At 39.5% G+C, this 20,124-nt stretch overlaps 1 protein-coding gene and 1 long non-coding RNA gene across 3 annotated transcripts in view; one reads left to right on the top strand and one right to left on the bottom strand.

Annotated features, from left to right (window-relative positions):
- COQ10B (coenzyme Q10B) overlaps window positions 1-12,116 on the bottom strand; it is a 24,249-nt gene extending 12,133 nt beyond the window's left edge. For both annotated transcript variants that reach the window (XM_061186001.1, XM_061186008.1), the window contains exons 1-3: window positions 11,669-12,116; window positions 6,758-6,907; window positions 2,306-2,498 (exon numbers count right to left, since the gene is read on the bottom strand). In XM_061186001.1, the coding sequence (XP_061041984.1) occupies window positions 2,306-2,498; window positions 6,758-6,907; window positions 11,669-11,790 (465 nt within the window). In that variant the 5' untranslated portion in view covers window positions 11,791-12,116. The remainder of the gene's footprint in view (window positions 1-2,305; window positions 2,499-6,757; window positions 6,908-11,668) is intronic.
- LOC133088224 (uncharacterized) lies at window positions 11,969-20,124 on the top strand. The gene is made up of 3 exons (XR_009700495.1): window positions 11,969-12,265; window positions 14,994-15,067; window positions 19,006-20,124. It is a non-coding gene; the product is annotated as an uncharacterized LOC133088224 (long non-coding RNA).

Raw genomic sequence — 20,124 nt, 5'->3', positions numbered from 1 at the left:
TTTTAAACTTTTTCAGTTATCCAACTTTAAGATAATGCAGTCCACCTTTCTTTACAACCACATAAGAAGCTTATAGGAAATTTAATAGTGACGGAGAAACAGCTGTTGGGAATAATCACTATAATATAGCACCTTCCTCTGACCACTTTTTCACAAAATGTGGCAGTGCTATACTCATATCAATAATCCAGCTCAAGGATCCATGGATTTTTACTGGTATGTTTTGATAGGGACAATACTGCCAAAGATCTCGTTCCTAACAGAGATCCTGAACACAGCAGGAAGGTTTCTGGCCATTACAGATTCAGGTTGACTACAATCACTGACATGTTAAGTCACAGGCACATTTGGGGCAGCTAACAATTCACAGAAAATGTCACATGGCTTCTGCTGCTTCCTCAGTTATAATAATTTTTATTATATGTCACATATGTGTATCAGATATTAAAATCCAGAACCTGAACCCAGGGAAAATTGAAAGCTGAACATAGTTGTGTGTTATTCTCAAATATGTCTTTAAACAATAAACTAGCACACTAAGTGAGACAGCTTATTTTAATGGAAAAATAGTTTTGGAATCAGACACACACAGTATGAATTTGTGTAAGGCTCTTAAATTTCCCTAAGCCTCATAAAATTGAGATAGCAATGACTATCTAATACATATTATTATAATTTAAAAAAAAAGTTTCCTCCCTCCTTGGCAGTGTTAAAAGTTACTGAAATTATTATGAACATCTGTGGATCTACAATAACCCAGAACACAGTAGTGAGAACTTCATAAACAAAGAGGCCTCAGGACTCCTGTCATTGTAGTACTGGTGCTGAGGATACAGAGATGAAAAAGAGGATCTCCCATTCCCTCAAGTAGCTCGATTTTGTCAAGCAGAAATCCAAATGAAGAAAGAAATTATACTACAGAGTGATAAGAAAAATAAATAAAGCACGTGCAAAGCCCAGAGGAATCACCGTGGTAGAACTAGTCATCTATATGAAAGGAAAGGGAGAAAGCAGGTTGGAATTTGAAGGATTAACAGGCAAAGAATTTTCATTACAGGTAAAAGAGGGAACAACATGCAAAGGCACAGGGCTGTGGAATGAGCACTATATGGTTCATTCCTGGAAGCCAGGGAAGGGAAGAAAGCCAGGAGGAGAAAATGAGACTTTTTTAGAGTTCTTTTAGTTAGATGCAGGATATGTTAAGATCTAAGTTATGAGGGTCTGAATGGTAAGAGACTGAGGTCAGGGGACTCAATTTTAAGATTACAGAGATATTTGCTGCTGTCAGACAGACTAGAGTCTTGGCTGTGATTTAACTCTTCCAGGCCTTAGTGTACTCAACTATAAGATGGAGAATAAAATTTGCATCTCAAAGGGCTGTTGTGAAGAGTAATTCAAGTAAAGCACTATAAAGAGCTCAGTATGTCAGCTATTTTAAGTGTAGTACAGGAGATGAAAACTCCACAACTATGGGGCAAACAGGTGAAAACAGTCATAATAACGACAGAGTCCCACAGTGGGGCACAGTCTTTTAAGTGGAGTTGAAGTTTTGAGAGTGCGACTAGGGTGGACTCCAAGGTCTTAGCTTCACTGGACAGTATACTCTTTCTGGTATGAGAGTTGCACCTCCTCAATGCCTGACAAAGAGGTGACGAAGGCATTTAGCTCTGGCCAATTACCAAGAAATGATACCACCACTAAATCCTGTGAGCACAGAACACAATTCAGCTTTGAAAGTCTTTGGTCATCACACTCTAGAAATTCAATAGAAATGGGCATTACTCTGTGGAATTCTGCCTTTTTTGTGTGTTGAAGTCTGGGTACCTTTTCTAAATGTGTACCCTCCTCTGAGAAGAGTAAGATGATTAATATATGCATGCAACAACACTTGGCATTTCAGTACCTGGTACATGGCAGGATGACTTCAATAATGTTTATGTTCTCCACATTTATATCTTTTCTACCTTTCTGTATCCTCTCACCACTTTCCCTTCCTTAACTTAAGAAAAAGTAGTACAAGTATTAAAACATTTCTCACTTGTGTGGCCATCTCTTTCCTGTGGGTCAGTAGTCCTCAAAAGAAGGACAAAAGAAAAAGCTTCTCATTTCCATGTTCTAGTTAAATTTCGATTTGGAAAGAATAATGCTAATATTGTGTAAAATAACACGATTTAAGAGATATAATAAATAGTTTGTTTTTTCCCTTCTATTAGTTTAGGGAAGTCTTCTTAATGCTATTATACTTTAACCCATTTAACATAATATTTGAGGAATATTTAAAAACAACAAAAAACAAAACCATTACCTTTACCAAATGTGGTTTCACCAAGGTTACCACTGATGTATAGCGCTCCAATACAGGTGGAAACCCAATTTCTAATCGTGTTTTGCAGTATCCAGATCTCCTTGATATTACATCTGATTTTTTGCACCAAGGAACAAAATGCTTGTAATCCTCCATTCCTGATACTACATCATACATTTCCTGCATAGAATATCTTAAAAAAAAAAAGGAGAGGTGTTAACTGCATCTATTTATATGGTATATGTACACTTTAAATTGAATATGAATAAAGTTTACTATGTATGAGGCAATAAATCATTTGGCACACATATAGAACCACACTCTGGGATGAATGTCTTCAAAACACAGAAAATAAAAGGATAAAAGGGAGCTAAACATATGTTTATAGCAGAGCTTACAATGTGGCAGACCACAGGTTGAATCTAGCTTGCAGATATGGTTTTTAAAATTTTAATTAGTGACCAGCATTTAAAAACTGAGACTTTGAGAGAAAAAAACTAGAAGCAACCTAAATGTTTATTTGGTTGATAAACATTAATAATTGCTTAATAATAAATGGTTGATGAATTATGGTACACTCATACTGTGGAACTCTATCAGTTATTTAAAGGGATTAAGATCAGATGTACAGTTGACCCTTGAACAACACAGGTTTGAACTGTGTGGGTCCACTTATACACGAAGTTTTTTCAGTAAATTTAGTACCTGTATTTTCATTTTACAGATCTTTAAATTAAATGTGAGGGAAAGTTTGTGTTCAATTAGAGATCACAATATGTGGAATCAAAACAACTAGGGTATGAGTCTTGATTTTATCCAAACTGTTTCATCAGCTTCCTGCCTTTGGGTGAGTCATTTAACAATTCCTCGTTTGGAGACAGAAATAGCAGTATGCAGATTTTTTTTTACTGTGTGGGGGTCTGCACCCCCTAAACACCCCACTTTTCAAGGGTCAACCGTACACTTTAGAGCAAAGAGGTTTACAAGATATTGCTACATGAAAAAAGGCACACTAAAGCAGACGGGATATATTCGATTCTATTATCTATTTGAGAAATATCATAAGTGTATACTATATTTCCTCAATTTTAAACATTCGGGATATTTTTCCTGAAAATAATTATTATGTTAATAGACTGTCTGTAATGAAAATACATTTAAAAAGTCCTAGAAGGATACAGATTAAACAATTACCAGTTGTTAATTCAGGAAAAAGAAGAAGGAGTAAAATTAGACTAAGTCTTTTAGTATACATATTTCTAAATTGTTAAGTTTTTATACAAGTATGTGATGATTTTGTAATTAAGAAAAGAAAAAAATCTATTCTATAACACAAAAAAAGGAAACCTCTCATTCTTTTTATGAGCCAGCATAACATACTGTGAACCCAAGCCTCACAAAGAACATAAAAAAAAAATCTATAAACCCACATCACCTGTGAGTACTAAGGCAAAACTTCTAAATATCAGCAAATATAATAGAGCAATATATTTTTTAAAAAATACAACAATCAAATCCAACTCATTTAAGGATGTTTGGATGGTTTAATACTAAGAATTATATTATTATAACCATATTAATTAGTCAAAACAAAAACATTATATGATTCCCTCCATAGATAGTAAAATACCAGAAGCATTCCTATTAGAGTTAGAAATAAGACAAAGGTGCTGACTGTCATCACTGTTATTTGACATTTTTCTGAAAGTATGTCAAAATAATTAAATCAGAGCATGAAATACGAGGCACATGTGTGGAAAAGAATTAGGCAAAATTATAAATTGGCAGGTGATATGACTATCAAATCAGAAGCTAATCAATTCAGAATTCAGTTATGTAGCCTGTTGAGAAATATATAAAAATTAATATCATTCCTATACTAACAAGTAGAAAACAGTAGCATAGAAATGCAAAATACATAGAAATAAATACGACAAAAAACCATCAGGGTTGAAATGAAAAACCAAACAACAAAAACATAGTGGATACAAGTAAAAGACAACTGAATGAGAACCAGACACATATAATTCTTGGTTATAAAGACTCACACTGTTAAAACATAATTCACCTCAAAATGATACAGTAAACAACTACATTCTAAAGTTTAAAAAGGCATTTTTGGAATATGACAGAATGAGTGTTTATACATATTTAATTTTTATGATCATGAAATGAGGCCCACAGCAGAGGGGGGAAAATAAACCTACCCTCCCCATGTTCTCAGACACTTGGAAATAAATGCCAAAATAAGTCCCATGAAGAAGTATGAAACCTGGTAGCCTGGAAGCTAATTGTCATAACAGCAGTCTGCACTGACTAAGAAAGCAGTATAGCATAGCAGTCAAGGGGATGGACTTCATAGTCAGAAAGTACTGTGTTCAAATATCAACTCTAAAACATAGTAAGTCATGTGACCCTGGCTACGTTGCTTAACCTCTCAACTTCATTTTCTTCATCCATAATTGAAAAATACCTCTACAGGTTCTTTTTTTTTTTAATATTTATTTATTTCACTGTCCAATCTTCATTGCGGCATGCGGGATCTTTCTCTGCAGTGCTCCCTTGTGGCGTGTGGGCTTCTCTCTACTTGTGGCATATGGGTTTTCTCTTCTCTAGTTGTGGCACAGGCTCCAGAGCGTGTGGGCTCCGTAGTTTGTGGCATGCGGGCTCTCTAGTTAAGGCACGCGAGCTCAGTAGTTGTGGTGGCGGGCTTAGTTGCTCCGCCACATGTGGGATCTTAGTTCCCTGACCAGGGATCGAACCTGCGTCCCCAACATTGGAAGGTGGATTATCTACCACTGGACCACCAGGGAAGTCCCTACAGGGTTCTTTTAAGGGTTAAGTGAAATAGTTTTAGCATAATGCACAATGCTTACTAGGCACTTAATAAATGGTAGCTATTATGTGTTTATGTCAAATATGGGGGAAGACGAATATCATTAGATAAGGCCAATTTGTAATAAAAAGAATTTTAACATGAGAAAGAATAAGGAAGCAAGTAAGAATAAGTAAATATGGTGGGAAAAATAAGCTTAGGAGACACAACATAATCTCTCTGAGCTTCAGTTTCCTCATCTCTAAAATGGGAATAATACCTAGTTCACATGGCTATTGTGAGAATTAAATGAAACAATAAATATAGAGCCCCCAGCAGTGCCTGTCAAATGGCAAGTACACAGTAAAAGGAAGATGTTATATTTCTGATTCAAAAGGAAAGCAGACCAATTCACTATTTGATTTCTCATCCTTTTGTTGTCATGTCTCTTTTCAACAGATACCAGCTGAGGCAAAGATGTCTACCTATCCAAGTATTTACACTTGCTTTATGTGGCATTATTGCTGGCCACCTGGAGGCTACAATTACATAGCTGTAACATGACTAGTTCTTGCCAATAATATCTGAGAGTAAGCACTGGGTGTCACTCCCAGACCAATATGATTGAGAACCAGGTGTATCTTTTTAAGAGACTCTGAAGACTAAGGAATTACAAAAGTCACAAGTTGGATGGAGCCTGGGTTCCTGAATCACTACTCGAGGATTGCTGCCCATGGATTGGGAATACCCACTTCAACTTTACATGAGAAAGAAATAAACTTTTGGGTTTTACCTGTATGGTTGCTAGCATTACCTTAACTAATACAGTGACTATCCAATAATAGCGGTAAATTATGTGACAAAAGTTATGAGTATGCCCAAAGTTCTTTACTGCAGAAAAATTAGAAGGGAAAAAGCAACTAAATAAAATGAATGAAAAGTACTTTTAGAAGAATTCATGTAATATTTAATGGCCTGTTGGGAATTAAGACCCCCTTGTAGAAATTCCCATATGAAGGACTGCTTGATTTCTGGTTTAGCAAATCTGCAGACGCTCTATACTCTGCTGTATATACCCCTAGGTGAGGGGCCAAACCTGGCCTGCTGCATAGCTCTGTAAATAAAATTTTGTTAGAACACAGCCACGCCCATTTATTACATATTGTCTATGGCTACTTTTGGGCTACAGTGACAGAGTTGAGTAGTTGCAACAGAGACAGTATGGTCTACAAACCTATTTACTAACTGGCCCTTTACAGAAAAAGGTTGCCAACCTCTGCTCTAGATGGTAGGGGCCTCTTAGCATGTTTATATGTACTTACCTAGGTATGTGTGTATGTGAGGGAGCTATACAGACATATTTGGCTCAACATATCAGTAATGTTGCCATTATAAAAAAGAACAGTGTACAAAAAATGCAGGTCATAAACAGTTTATTTTATTTCCTTTAAATGTCAAGATTTAAATCTATCCTATAAAGTTACCACATGACTACATTCAACAAATATTTATAAAATGGCAAGGGCTAGAAAATTAGAGCTTAGTCTGTAAGAAGAGAATCCAGAAAAAAAGAGGCATGATGTTCTATAGAAAATTGTGAACACGTTCTTTTAGTACAACTATTATTTTATACAAACCCTATAATTCTCCTCTCTGAATATTCTTTTCTTTTGTTTATTAATGGTGCAGCAATTCTGAAGAAAGTTCTTGCATATATCTCCTTAGGCAAAACTGAGGTATGTAGTGGAAGAGTTCTGCTCATCAGTATCCCACAGGAAGCTAAATATCTAAAAAGACAAAAATTACCTGATTGAGTAACATTGACAATTAAGAGGAAACACAAACTATAGAGATTGTAAAATAACAATCATACTTTAGAAGGCTGTGCAACCTTAGAATATTCCTGAAAAAATACACACATACACACACACACACACACACACACACACAAATAAGCTTCTAAAGCACCATAAAGAAACTAAAAAGGGACTTCCCTGGTGGCGCAGTGGTTAAGAATCTGCCTGCCATATATGTGGAATCTAAAAAAAAAAAAAAAAGGTTCTGAAGAACCTAGGGGCAGGACTGGAATAAAGACGCAGTAGAGAATGGACTTGAGGACACGGGGAGGGGGAAGGGTAAGCTGGGACGAAGTGAGAGAGTGGCACGGACATACACACTACCAAATGTCAAATAGATAGCTAGTGGGAAGCAGCCGCATAGCACAGGGAGATCAGCTCTGTGCTTTGTGACCACCTAGAGGGGTGGGATAGGGAAGATGGGAGGGAGACGCAAGAGGGAGGGGATATGGGGACATATGTATACGTATAGCTGATTCACTTTGTTATAAAGCAGAAACTAACACACCATTGTAAAGCAATTATACTCCAATAAAGATGTTAAAAAAAAAGAATCTGCCTGCCAATGCAGGGGACATGGGTTTAAGCCCTGGTCCGGGAAGATCCCACATGCCATGGAGCAACTTAGCCCGTGCGCCACAACTACTGAGCCTGTGCTCTAGAGCCCGTGAGTCACAACTACTGAGCCCACACACCACAACTACTGAAGCCCACGCGCCTAGAGCCTGTGCTCCGCAACAAGAGAAGCCACCGCAATGAGAAGTCCGCACACCTCAACAAAGAGTAGCCCCCTCTCGCTGCAACTAGAGAAAGCCCACGTGCTGCAACTAAGACCCAATGCAGCCAAAAATAAATAAAATAAAATAAATAAATTTTATTAAAAAAAAAGAAACTAAAAATACCAGCTTACAGTTACGGTTAGAAGCTTCTAACAGAAAAGGTATCTCTCCCAGAAGTTGGCTTTTAGTCTGCAGTCATGTTTTACAACATATTCTTACCCTAGGCTTGCTAGGATATTCATCATCCAATTTTCAACTCATCTACTCAGCTTGTTTTCCCAGCTGGATCCACAGGAGTTTCCTTAATTCTTGATGTACTCTATGAGATTTGAAATTAGGTCTTGCTCTCCCATTGGATATCTGGTGGCCCTGTCAGACCTGCTGCTCAGTTATCTTTTACCTTCCAATCTCCGTTTCCATGTGTATATGTAAAAACATATGTCAAGGTAATTAGAATGTTAACTGTTTGGGTGCTTCATAATACAGATGCCTGATATGCTCTTGTTTACCTAAATGTTTTCAGCCTTTATTCTAATAAGATTATTGCATAACTGTTTTACACTACTATTCATGCATTATTAGTTCACATACTTATTGAGCGCCTATTCTGAGCTAGGCACTAGGGATATAATGGTGAATAAAACAAACATGAAGATTACATGCTAGTTGAGGAGTCAAAAAAAAAATCACTAAAATAGAAATGGGTGTGGGGACATGTAATTAGGACCTCCTTTAGACAGAGTGGTCCAGGAAGTCTTCTGAGGTTGTATTTCAGCTGAGACATAATGGATAAGGAGGCATTAGCCATGCTAAGAGAGAAATAGATATGTATGTACATAATAAATGCATGTGCACATATATATAAAATCTCTCTCACACATATGTGTGTGTATGTACATGGGAGAAGGAGAGGTAGATACAGAGCATTTCAGGTACTAGGGAAAGAGCTTGGCAGCATCCAGACACTAAAAAAGACAAACAGTGTAACAGCAGTATAGCAAGCCAGGGGGAGAGCACCATGAAATAATGTTAGAGAGACAGGTTGGAGCTGGATCATGCTGGGGATTATTGGTGAGGATAAAGCAATTTGGAATTTATTCTCAATGAGATGTTCTTGAAGTATTCCAAGTAAGAGAGCAATATTTCATTAAATTGAGTCTTCAAGTTATTTTTTAAAAGTGTAATGGAGTGGCCTGGTGAAATCTCATGTTATATATGAAATTTGATTTATATAAGATATGATTTACATATAAATAAAATTTCTTTAAGGACACTGAGACCCTACAGTTTGGCTGGAAGAGAAAATCAAGTTAAAGAATGATTGAAGAAATTGGCGACATTCAGCCAGAAGATAAGGGGTGATACTTGAGACTATGGTTCCAAAAATACAAGAAAAAACTTCTGAACAATTAAAGCTGTCTATAAAAATTGGGTAGACTTATTCCAAAGGTAATGAAAGAAAGGTCAATGAAAATAGTTAAGCTAAATGCTTCATGACTATGCAAAAGAATCAAGCATATGAACTGTATGAATGAACTTAAGTCTCTTTTAAGATAGATTCATCTCCTAGAGAGAATAAGGGTGTCATGTGTTCCTAAAAATCTTTAAAAATATGATGTTATGTGAATTTTAAAGGCAGTGATAATATTTTTAAAAGCCTACTGTAATATTTTTGAGTAAAGCTATAGAGTTTGCTTTAAAGTGGAATTATGCCAATAAAAGTGACGGACAGTTATTCTGCTGAATGAAGCAGAACAGTGGAAATAAAATAATTAGGCAGGGACTCCCCTGGTGGCACAGCGGTTAAGAATCTGCCTGCCAATGCAGGGGACATGGGTTCGAGCCCTGGTCCAGGAAGATCCCACATGCCGTGGAGCAACTAAGCCTGTGCGCCACAACTACTGAGCCTGTGCTCTAGAGCCCGACTGCCACAACTACTGAGCCCACGTGCCACAACTACTGAAGTCCGCGCACCTAGAGCCCGTGCTCCACAACAAGAGAAGCCACCACAAGGAGAAGCCCACACACCACAACGAAGAGTAGCCCCCGCTCGCCGCAAGTAGAGAAAGCCCGCGCGCAGCAATGAAGACCCAACAGAGCCAAAAATAAATTTTTTTAAAATAATAATAATAATTAGGCAGTTAATTTAGCTTCCCCCTTAAAAAGCCACAAAATATAATTTAGAATCTCTGGTAGCCACACAGATTATAAAAACCAAGCTTGGTGTTCAAAATACCTAATCACCCATTTCCCTTCTAAGACATTCTTTAGATGTCTTTAACTGTTTTAACAGTTTTATCTATTTTGCTCACTTTTCGTATAGATACCTTCTTATCTATTATTGGAAGCCAATTACGTGGCAGATACTATGCACAATTATTAACAATTTTCTGATAAATCAGACCAGAAAAAGCAGCATCTGAGATAAACCTTTATTAAAAAAAAAAAAAAAATAAGATCCTTGCTTCTGAAGAGGTGAACTGGGTGTTTTGGAAACTTACTTTTCATTGTATATGGTTTTGAATTTTGTACCAGGTTCATGTAATACGGTCCCCCATCCCCCGAAAAAGAAACACACAATCTGATTACAATCATAAGGGAAATGCCTGTGTTTAAAGCAAGTTAACAGGCGTTTTCTGATCGGTCTGCATACTATGGTTACAATGCCCTGGACTGCCCATCTATTTTCACATATTATCAAGAACAATATGTCTTCAACTGCAATACGAGAACCATAAAATCGTATATATGATTAAACCATGAAATGAAAACTGGACCAGATGAAGGACAGTTTTTGGTCACTAATCTTCCAATACTCTACTATAATAAAGGCCAGAATCTATGTTAATGCTTCAGCCTTGCAATGAACTCGTAAGCTCTCTCCCTCTTCATTATCATAAACAGTAAATATTTTATCCTGGAATTCAAGCCTTAATTTGATCACTAAAGCAATTTTTAGTTCTGTTTATTTGCAAGCCAGCATTTTATAAGAATAATACAAGCAGATCTAAAGCATGATACAGTATGTTCTGCTTGAAACTTTTTCAACCAATAAATGTCTAAAAGGATTTGGAGTTGGTTGGGTTGTTGGTATTTAAAAAAATTCTTCATTGAATCTCAATGTCCTGGAGCTCAACCAGATTTGTCCTTTCTCCCTCCATCCCGTAGTTTACAACTGAATTAATTTTAAACGTTAACTTTAATTGTCGAGCATAATTCATTAAAATGGCATTAATAAAAGAAAACTAAGTGGTAGAAGTATGGAATCTTTCGTGTCTCTACCTCCATCACCTACCGAAAAAGAACCAACCAGGAAAATCGAAGTCAGACTCTGGTTCAAGGTTACAGGACTTCTAAGTTACAATGGCATGGAAAAAAATCCAAGTCCCCGGCTTCGGTTTAGTTTAGCAAGCACCAAAGGGCGGGGGCAAAGACCGCTACCAGAAACCGGGAAAGCACGTCTGGCCATCGGATACGCTGGGGGAACAAAGGGGGCCTTACTGCCAGGCCACAAACTCCCACACGCCCATCAACCCGCAACTCCTGCGCCGCAAAGTTATAACTTTCCGAGAGCAGCAGCAGTAGCCCATGCGGAGGAGGCCGGAAGAGCCCCAAAGCACCCCCGCCGTGTTGCTTTATCAGCTGCTTCAAAGTCGCTTAGCGGATGATTCACCGCCTCTCGCGAGGGCAGCGAATCACAAACACAAGACGGGGAGCCCGGGACAGGCCAGCGAGCCTCCGGCCAAGGGGGTGAGGGAAAACGCGCGGCCCTGAGAAGGCAGGAGACCCTTTCTCTCCAGAGACGCGGAAACGCATCCGGTCCGCCTGCCCCACCCCAAATGCCCCCAGTCCCCTTGCTCAGCAGGCCTGGGCTGAAAACTACCCTCGCCGCTGCGCCCCCGTTGTTCATTACCTGACGTTCCGCGCAGGCCCCTGCGCTGGAGCCGGGGCTCCGGCCGCTGCCGCCGACTTCGGACGGCATCGCGAGACCACCTTTTTCAGGGCTCTCTGACCGGTCCGAGCTGCCATTATCATCTGACTAAAACCGGTCGCCAGTAAGCTGGGACCCGGCCCACGGCACCGCCCTCCTCCGGCGGCCCGGGCCACCCGGCGCCGCCGCCATCCAGCCAATCGGCGGGCCCCCTGAGCGGTCAGACGCGCCCCTTCTCCTTCCCCGATTACGCAAAGCTGACGCACGCTCCCACTGCCACAGGGCCGACTGTAAATGCGTTCGTCATCCTGCCGGCCAATCAAAGGGAGCGCAGGGCCGCCTAGACGCACCCCTCTCCGCCGACGGGTCTCCAGTTCCCGCCGCGCGCTCTGGCCCCTTACGTAAGAACCACCGTGACCTCTCACTTCACCTCCCGCGCTGGAACTCTTTCCCGGATTCGCCAACTGCTGCGGTTCTCTTGGGTGCTGCTTCCGGTCGCGAGGCCTGCCACGTGATGCCAACCCAGGGGCGGGAGGAAGCCCGAGGTTCTGGGTGTTGATTATGTAACTGTCCAAACCGGTGAGTGCTGGGCCGAACCCGCCGTCCTTGCCGGCTGCGAAGTCTGGCCGTCAGACTTGCTGTTAATGACTGTCTAATACAGTACCTGCCGTGCTTACCCCATGAGGTTGTTGTGAGGGCACTACATGGTCACGGCCTTAGGGAAGAGACTCGGTTCTATTTGCCTTCTTCGTGTGTGGCCAACATTTTAATTGGTGTCCGTGCATGGTTTGGGTTTCCCTTCCTCCGTACAAACCAGACTTTGCTTCGATTTACCCATTTCAGGAATCATTCATCAAGGCTTGACATTTTTTTCCCCTTTGTTTGTTCCCAGGTACTTATTTAATCTTTATATGTCATAGTTGCGTGTAAACCGTAAAGTGAGAATAGCCATACTACTTAACTGCATTCTGCTGCTTAAATGTAGTCAACAAATATTTATGGAGCACTCACTGTTCGCTGTTTTAGGTGCTGGATAAGTGACCAAAAGTCTTTACTATCATAGAGCTTATATTCTAGAGTGGGGGAAATCAATATATTAAATCAATTAATATAATACAATGTCAGATAATCATATGGTGTAGAAAAAAGTAAAGCAGGGAAAGGAGATGGAGAGGGGTAAGGTGGGGTGCTGTTTTATATAAGGTGGTCAGGTGGGCCTCCGAGGAAGTGATAATGAACAGAGGCCTAAATGAAGTGAGGAGGTGAACGATATGACTGTTTGAGGGGGAAAGTATCTTCAGGTGGAGGGAACAGCAAGTGCAAAGGCCCCAGACAGAAACATTCTTGGCATGTTTTATGAGGAGCAAGGGCTTTGGATCACAGTGAGTGAGGAGGAGAGTGGCAGGAAATGAGATCAGAGGTAGTGAGGGCTTTTTCATAGTACTTGGGAGGCCATGGTACCAACTTTGGATTTTATTCTATGTGTGAAGGGAAGTCATTTGAGGTGACTTGATCTGATTTACATTTACATAAATATTCCAGCTTCTGTGTGTATATATGATTATTATTTTCTACTCTTGCTTTGTTCATTGCAGTCATCCCTTACTAGATGCTTTGTGGAGTGAGTTGAAATCACCAGCTACAAAGAACGTCAAGCACTTTTCTTTTTTTTTTTAAATAAACTTATGTATTTATTTATTTATTTTTGGCTGCCTTGGGTCTTCGTTGCTGCACGCGGGCTTTCTCTAGTTGCAGAGAGCAGGGGCTACTCTCCGTTGTGGTGCGCGGGCTTGTTGCAGAGCACGGGCTCTAGGCGGACCGGCTTCAGTAGTTGTGGCACACGGGCTTAGTTGCTCTGCGGCATGTGGGATCCTCCGGGACCAGGGCTTGAACCCGTGTCCCCTGCATTGGCAGGCGGATTCTTAACCACTGCGCCACCAGGGAAACCCTGTAAAGCACTTTTCAATACAACACAGAATGTACTTGTTGATTGAGGTGGTTCTGTAGCTGCATCCAGACAATTCTATATCAGATTAGCTTCAAATACACAATCCCTGCTTTTCTTGCCTTAAAGCTTAAATATTACCAGTAATATCTTCCTTTAAAACACATTTTTACCGTATTACTCCCCCACTCAACATCACAGTGGTTACAAGTTGCCTACAAAATATAGACATTACACTGCCACATCCTACGAAGTTCTATTTCAAACTATTGGTATTGTTAACTAGAAAGCCTGTTAAACATATTTTTCAAAACAATACATGATGTACTTGTTAACTTAATAGAAGGCCTTCTTTTATTAAATTTACCAAACATTTTCTTACTGAACTCTTCCGAGACATAAGAAAATATCTACTGAATTGGGTCACCCAATTGAATAGTTCCCCCCCACTAAAAAAATTTTTTAAGGCAAGTAAAGGCATCTTTGCAGTAGATGACAATGTATGGTACTCACTGGACTTCTCAGCAAAGAGTAATATGTCAGAAGTTTAAAAGTGATAAGAAATTCTGGTTCAGTTTTAGTAGATGACAGTGCTTCTATAAATTGTGGGCTAAAAATCTGTTTATACAATAGGAAAAGATTGGTAGTAAATTAAAATTCAGCAGAGACCTGTGGGAAGCAGTACCTTAGAGTCCAAACCAGTTATGCTGCCAAAAATATATTTGACACAACGCCACCTATTAAATATTCTTGCCAAAATAATTGAATCTGAATCTAGTCAAGCTTTTAGGTATGCCAGTTTAAACAGGGGATAGAAGAGCATGTTAAATGACACCAAGGGGATATAATCTGCCAAATACAGAATGTGGGAAATTCTGTAGGACAAATGAGCCAATTTCTTCAACAAATAAATGTCAAGTAGAGAAGGAGGATTGGGGGTGTGGGGGGATTGTTGTAGATTTATAAGATTTAGGAGGCATTGTTTAGATTTTGTTTTGAACAAACCAAATATTAAAAGACATATACAAGACTGGGAAATTCAACTGAAATCTCTACGTCAGTAAAGATTTGTACTGAAGATTACAGGTGAAATATGTTTGTGATTTACTTTAAAATGATCCAGTGGGGGTGGAGGAATAGAGTGTATGAAACAAAATTGATCATTTGTTGATAATTACTGAACTGGATATGGATAATTGGGAGTTTATAATAGTATTGTATCTAATTTTTGTGGATGTTTGAAATCTATATATATATTTCTTCTATCTATATCTGTATATATACATGTATATATAATGTGTATATTTAATTTCTGCCTTTCATGTGATCTTTACAAATGAAATTTTCCTGATTGACTTCCAGGTAGAAATATACTTTGACCTTTTGCTCACTTCGGAACCCTGAATACAGACTGAACAGAACCAGAAAGTCTTCAGGTAAATAGAGATGGCTATGACTTTGTGTTAATACTGTTTTTAATCAAGCCTCTGGTCAAAACAAATATAGGATGAATTTTTACCACAGAATAAGACCTTTAAACATCACTTATATTTCTCTCCTGAAATAAAGCAAGCTTTCAAAGTTAACATAATCTCATTACTGGCACCTTTTTGATCAATAGAATAATCTTCCCAGCATGCTCAATGATCTCTTACAGGGATTGTCTTTGTGAAGTGTTTGGTTGAAAGAACACCTTCCTTGACTGAATCAGGAACTGAATTACGAGAGATTAGTGTAATTACAGATGTTAGTTTCTAATAAAAATCAACTATCAAAGGGGATTAACTAGACAGTTTGTCCTTACTGATTGGCTGTGTCAGTTAGGGACCAATCAGGGAAATTATACCAGTTATTTTAAACAAAATTTAATATAAAGACATTGTTAAATAGGGATTGGAGAACTAAGGTGACATGCTTAAGTTTTCTGACACAAGTTGTGACAACATGTGTGAAATGTTGCCAACCAGAGAAGCTGAGAATCAAGAGATTCGGTGTAGGGACTTCCCTGTTGGCACAGTGGTTAAGAATCTGCCTGCTAACGCAGGGGACACGGGTTCGATCCCTGGTCCAGAAGATCCCACATGCCATGGAGCAGCTAAATCCGTGTGCCACGACTACTGTGCCTATGCTCTAGAGCCAGCATGCCACAACTACTGCAGCCTGCGTGCCTAGAGCCCGTGCTCTGCAACAAGAGAAGCCACCACAATAAGCCAGCACACCGCCACGAAGAGTAGCCCCTGTTCACTGCAACTAGAGAAAGCCTGCGCACAGCAACGAAGACCCAGCGCAGCCAAAAAAAAAAAAAAAAAAGACCGTCTTAGATTAAAAAAAAAAAAAAAAAAAAGAGAGAGACTCGGTGCAGTACCAGGGTTTTTATTGGGGGCTGATCACATAGGCACCCTCTACCTGGGTGCTAAATTTCCAACTCCCCAAGGAAAGCTGTTGTTTGGCATAAGCCATATTGCTTGCACAGTTTAGGCACAGTGAGACAGCCTTATCATTTCTGGGAATGTTGGAAACTCACCTGAAATCCAAGTTCCCAAATGCCAGCGAAGGGCCAGCCTTGTAGGCAGGTCTTTCAAAGGATAGCAGGCAGGCCTGACTCTTTGCTGCTCTAGGGCTGGGGGAACAAGGAAGAAGTTAGTGTTATTAGAACTTAGAAACTTGGTGGAGAGGTACCAAAATGCAGGAACCCTGATCTCTAAGGGGGAGGGCACTGCTTGGCTGGTGCCAGTGCCTAAGAGGCATAAAGGAGACACACCCGCTACTCCCAAACCCCACGAACTAGGGCTCAGATCTCTGAGGAGGAAGCACTAGTTGATATTGGTGTATCTGTGTTGGCGCAATGAGGCCTTTTTGATTCAGTCCTTCGGCACATTGACTAAGACCTTAGGAAACAGGTTTAGGGATGTTAAGTAACTTGCACACACTAGAAAGCAGCATAGCCAGCAAGTAAACCCTTGTCTTTGACTTGAGTCAGAGAGCTGTTTTATCCTACATGACTTCGTGAAAGATGTAGCAACAACCTTGTAATACTAAAATTTTAGAACTGTTTTTTTTGGTCGCTCCGTGCAGGTTGCAGGATCTTAGTTCCATGACCAGGGATCAAACCTATGCCTCCTGCAGTGGAAGTGCGGAGTCCTAACCACTGGACTGCCAGGGAATTCCCATAGAACTGTGTTTTAAAGCAGGTGAATTAGACTGAGTCAAAATTAGAAATTTGAGAAAGAGAAAAGAGGATAATTGACTACCGGGGGGGCCACAAAGGGTGACAGCCTAGTTTAGGGGCTCTTCTCAGCTTTCCAGATCCAGAAAGTTTTAGTTCAGCGCATTCAGAGTTTATCAAGAAAGCAGATTCTTCCTGGTTATATGACCAACCTTCTGATTTGACCCTAGAATTCCCCTTTTGCTGCTCCCTGCCACACACTGTAGCATCTAGCCACATAGAACTGCTTCTAGATCCTCTACAGACACGGTGGTGTTTTTTTGCCTACACTGCCCTCTTTTCCTAAAGGTCCTCCTTCCTATTCCCACCCCTGTCTCTTCTATTGCCTTTCATCTGGCTTACTCCTTTTCATCCTGTGAGACTGACCCAATGTCACCCCACCTAGGAAGCCTCACCTTAGGAATTAGATATATCTATAGATAGCACGGTTTGATACTTCTGTACTATCCTCTTAAAATACCACAAACGTATCTAACTACTCTAACCACTTTGTATTAGAATTGTTTCTAATACAATTAGAATTGTAATTAATTACAGTTAGAATTATAATTGTGTCTGTGTGCACTGGACTACAAAGCAACTGAAATACTGGGGTTTCTATGGTATTTCTATAATACATGAAGCCAATAGAATAAATATTTTATATTAGGATTACCATTTTAAAAATCTGAGACATAATGTCTATTCTCCTGTCTCCTCTTCTTGGTGTGAAACATTATTTCTTTAGTCAGTTTGCATAATGTGGGTTTCAGATCTTTCATATCTTGTGTCCTCCATCACAAATAATACATTTTGTTGAGATTGCTCTTAAAAGTGCTTTTGGTACGTCAGCAAGTTCTTTTGGGATGTGGGATGTGGTTGGTTGAGGCCAGGACACCTGCCCTCATTTAAAGCTGTCAGTTACACTCTTACTGTTACCTCGCCTCATTTAAATTAAGCCCATTTCTCTTTTACTCATATTTTTTTCCTTTTAGTTTTGGGATTATTTTTCTTAATAGAAAACAAAGGAACAAATGAATTGGGGAGTTCACTTTGTCATCTGTTATACTGAACCATCCACCTCAAGCACCAGAGTTGGTTTTATTATTCTTGCTCCAAACAAGAGCTTTTTAATTTATCTTAGTATTTCATCATAAGCCTCAGCTCACTGAGAGTTTTAGCCTTTCTTACACTATTGTTATAGGTTTCTGACACTTTTAAGTTTCTTTTTTTTCCACTCAAGAAAATTTTATTTTATCCTCTTTATAAGTTACTAAGTTTATAACCTGCTAAACATTTTACCCAAATATGGGAAAACTGCCTGGAGATGCAAAGCACAGTAAAATAATTACATGAAAAGAACAAATGAAAATACCTGTTAAAGTTGCTGTAGGTGGCAGCACTTAAAATTGGTAATTGGTATTTTTTAAAAAGTGCATAGCTTAAAAGAAAAGTTACATAGCTACAAGGTGATTCATTGTTGATTAACTGTTTAGCAGTTTTATTTAAGAGGACACAATAGATTTAATAAATTGCAATTCAGTAGACAATTCTAGATTTGATTAATTAAAATGTAATTATGCACTTGATTTACTCTTTGGACTGCATCCTGATATTGTTAAAACTTTAAAAATATTAATATATTTTAGCTTTCTTATGTAGAAGTCTATTTTCCACTCTTGGGGGGAAAATAGAAGAATTGAGATCATGGTATACATTCAGAGAACGTTTTACTGCTTGATTACATTTCTTGGTTCACATTTAAGACTTATTTATAAGAAGTAAATTATGTAGTCTTCCATTTAAGAATAGATGAATGCAGAAACATCATACTGGGAAAAATAGAGATCCCAAACTAAAAAAACACAACTAGTTGCACAGCTCTGAGAATTTAATAGTAAATCAACTTTTAAATCAGTTAACTCTGGCATCTGAATGCAAAATGTTTATCACTATTACCTATATAGATGACTATTAAGAGATATGCAGCATTTTCAAAATCCCTGTGTGTCCTTTATATGCAAGTTTGTTACACTGAGTTCTGTGGTAATTGTACTCTTTTCAGCAATATATTTTTTCCTGTATGATTGTTTGTCTCCATGTTATTGAGTCTCAGAGAACTCAGATTTCTGGCTGAGTATGTCTTCATTTTTGTTTTTGTTTTACCAGAGACAGATCTTCACATCCTCTCTGTTTTTCAAGCACCTTCAAAAGACAAGAAAACCTGTAAGACAGGAATCTGATGCTTAATCTGAAGGATGCTCAGGCCAAGATCTATTTACTCTTGACCCTTCACCCTTGAACCCCCAAGGGGGTTAGGGGTGCTGACCCTCCTCATAGTCTAAACTCCGAGTATAACTTATAGTCGGCCCTCCCTATACTTGGCTCCTCTATATCCATGGTTCTGCATCCTCAGGTTCGAGCAACTGTGGATGTGGATTGTGTAGCACTGTAGTATTTACTATTGAAAAACACCCAGGGCTTCCCTGGTGGTGCAGTGGTTAAGAATCTTCCTGCCAATGCAGGGGACATGGGTTCGAGCCCTGGTCCGGGAAGATCCCACATGCCGCGGAGCAACTAAGCCCATGTGCCACGACTACTGAGCCTGTGCTCTAGAGCCTGCGAGCCACAACTACTGAGCCCATGCGCCACAACTACTGAAGCCTGTGCGCCTGGAGCCTGTGCTCCGCAACAAGAGAAGCCACTGCAATGAGCAGCCCGCACACCGCAACGAAGAGTAGCCCCCGCTCACCGCAACTAGAGAAAGCCCGCTCGCAGCAACGAAGACCCAACACAGCCGTAAATAAATAAATGTTTATTTAAAAAAAAAGAAAAGAAAGAAAAAAACCCACCTGTAAGCAGACCCTTGCAGTTCAAACTCATGTTGTTCAAGGATCAACTGTACTTGAAACCATTCACTGATGCAGCCTTTATGATGTATGCATAGACAAGGCAGTCGTGCTATAGTATCTCTCTGCTACAGGTCTTCAAGGCATATTCCACATTCCCCAGCATCTTTACTCAGTATATCCTTAGATTACCAGTTGATTATAGAAGAATATTAGGAATATGGAGTCAGATGGAAGAAATGCATAGGGCAAGGTTATGTGGGAAGGGGCTTGAAGCTTCCATCTCTTTTTTTTTAATAAAATTATTTATTTATTTATTTTTGCCTGCATTGGGTCTTTGTTGCTGCACACGGGCTTTCTCTAGTTGCGGCGAGCGGGGGCTACTCTTCGTTGGCGGTGAGCAGGCTTCTCACTGTGGTGGCTTCTCTTGTTGCGGAAC

Source organism: Eubalaena glacialis, chromosome 1, assembly GCF_028564815.1.
Source record: "Eubalaena glacialis isolate mEubGla1 chromosome 1, mEubGla1.1.hap2.+ XY, whole genome shotgun sequence".
Lineage (NCBI taxonomy): Eukaryota > Metazoa > Chordata > Mammalia > Artiodactyla > Balaenidae > Eubalaena > Eubalaena glacialis.
This window is presented reverse-complemented; position numbering and strand designations above follow the sequence as displayed.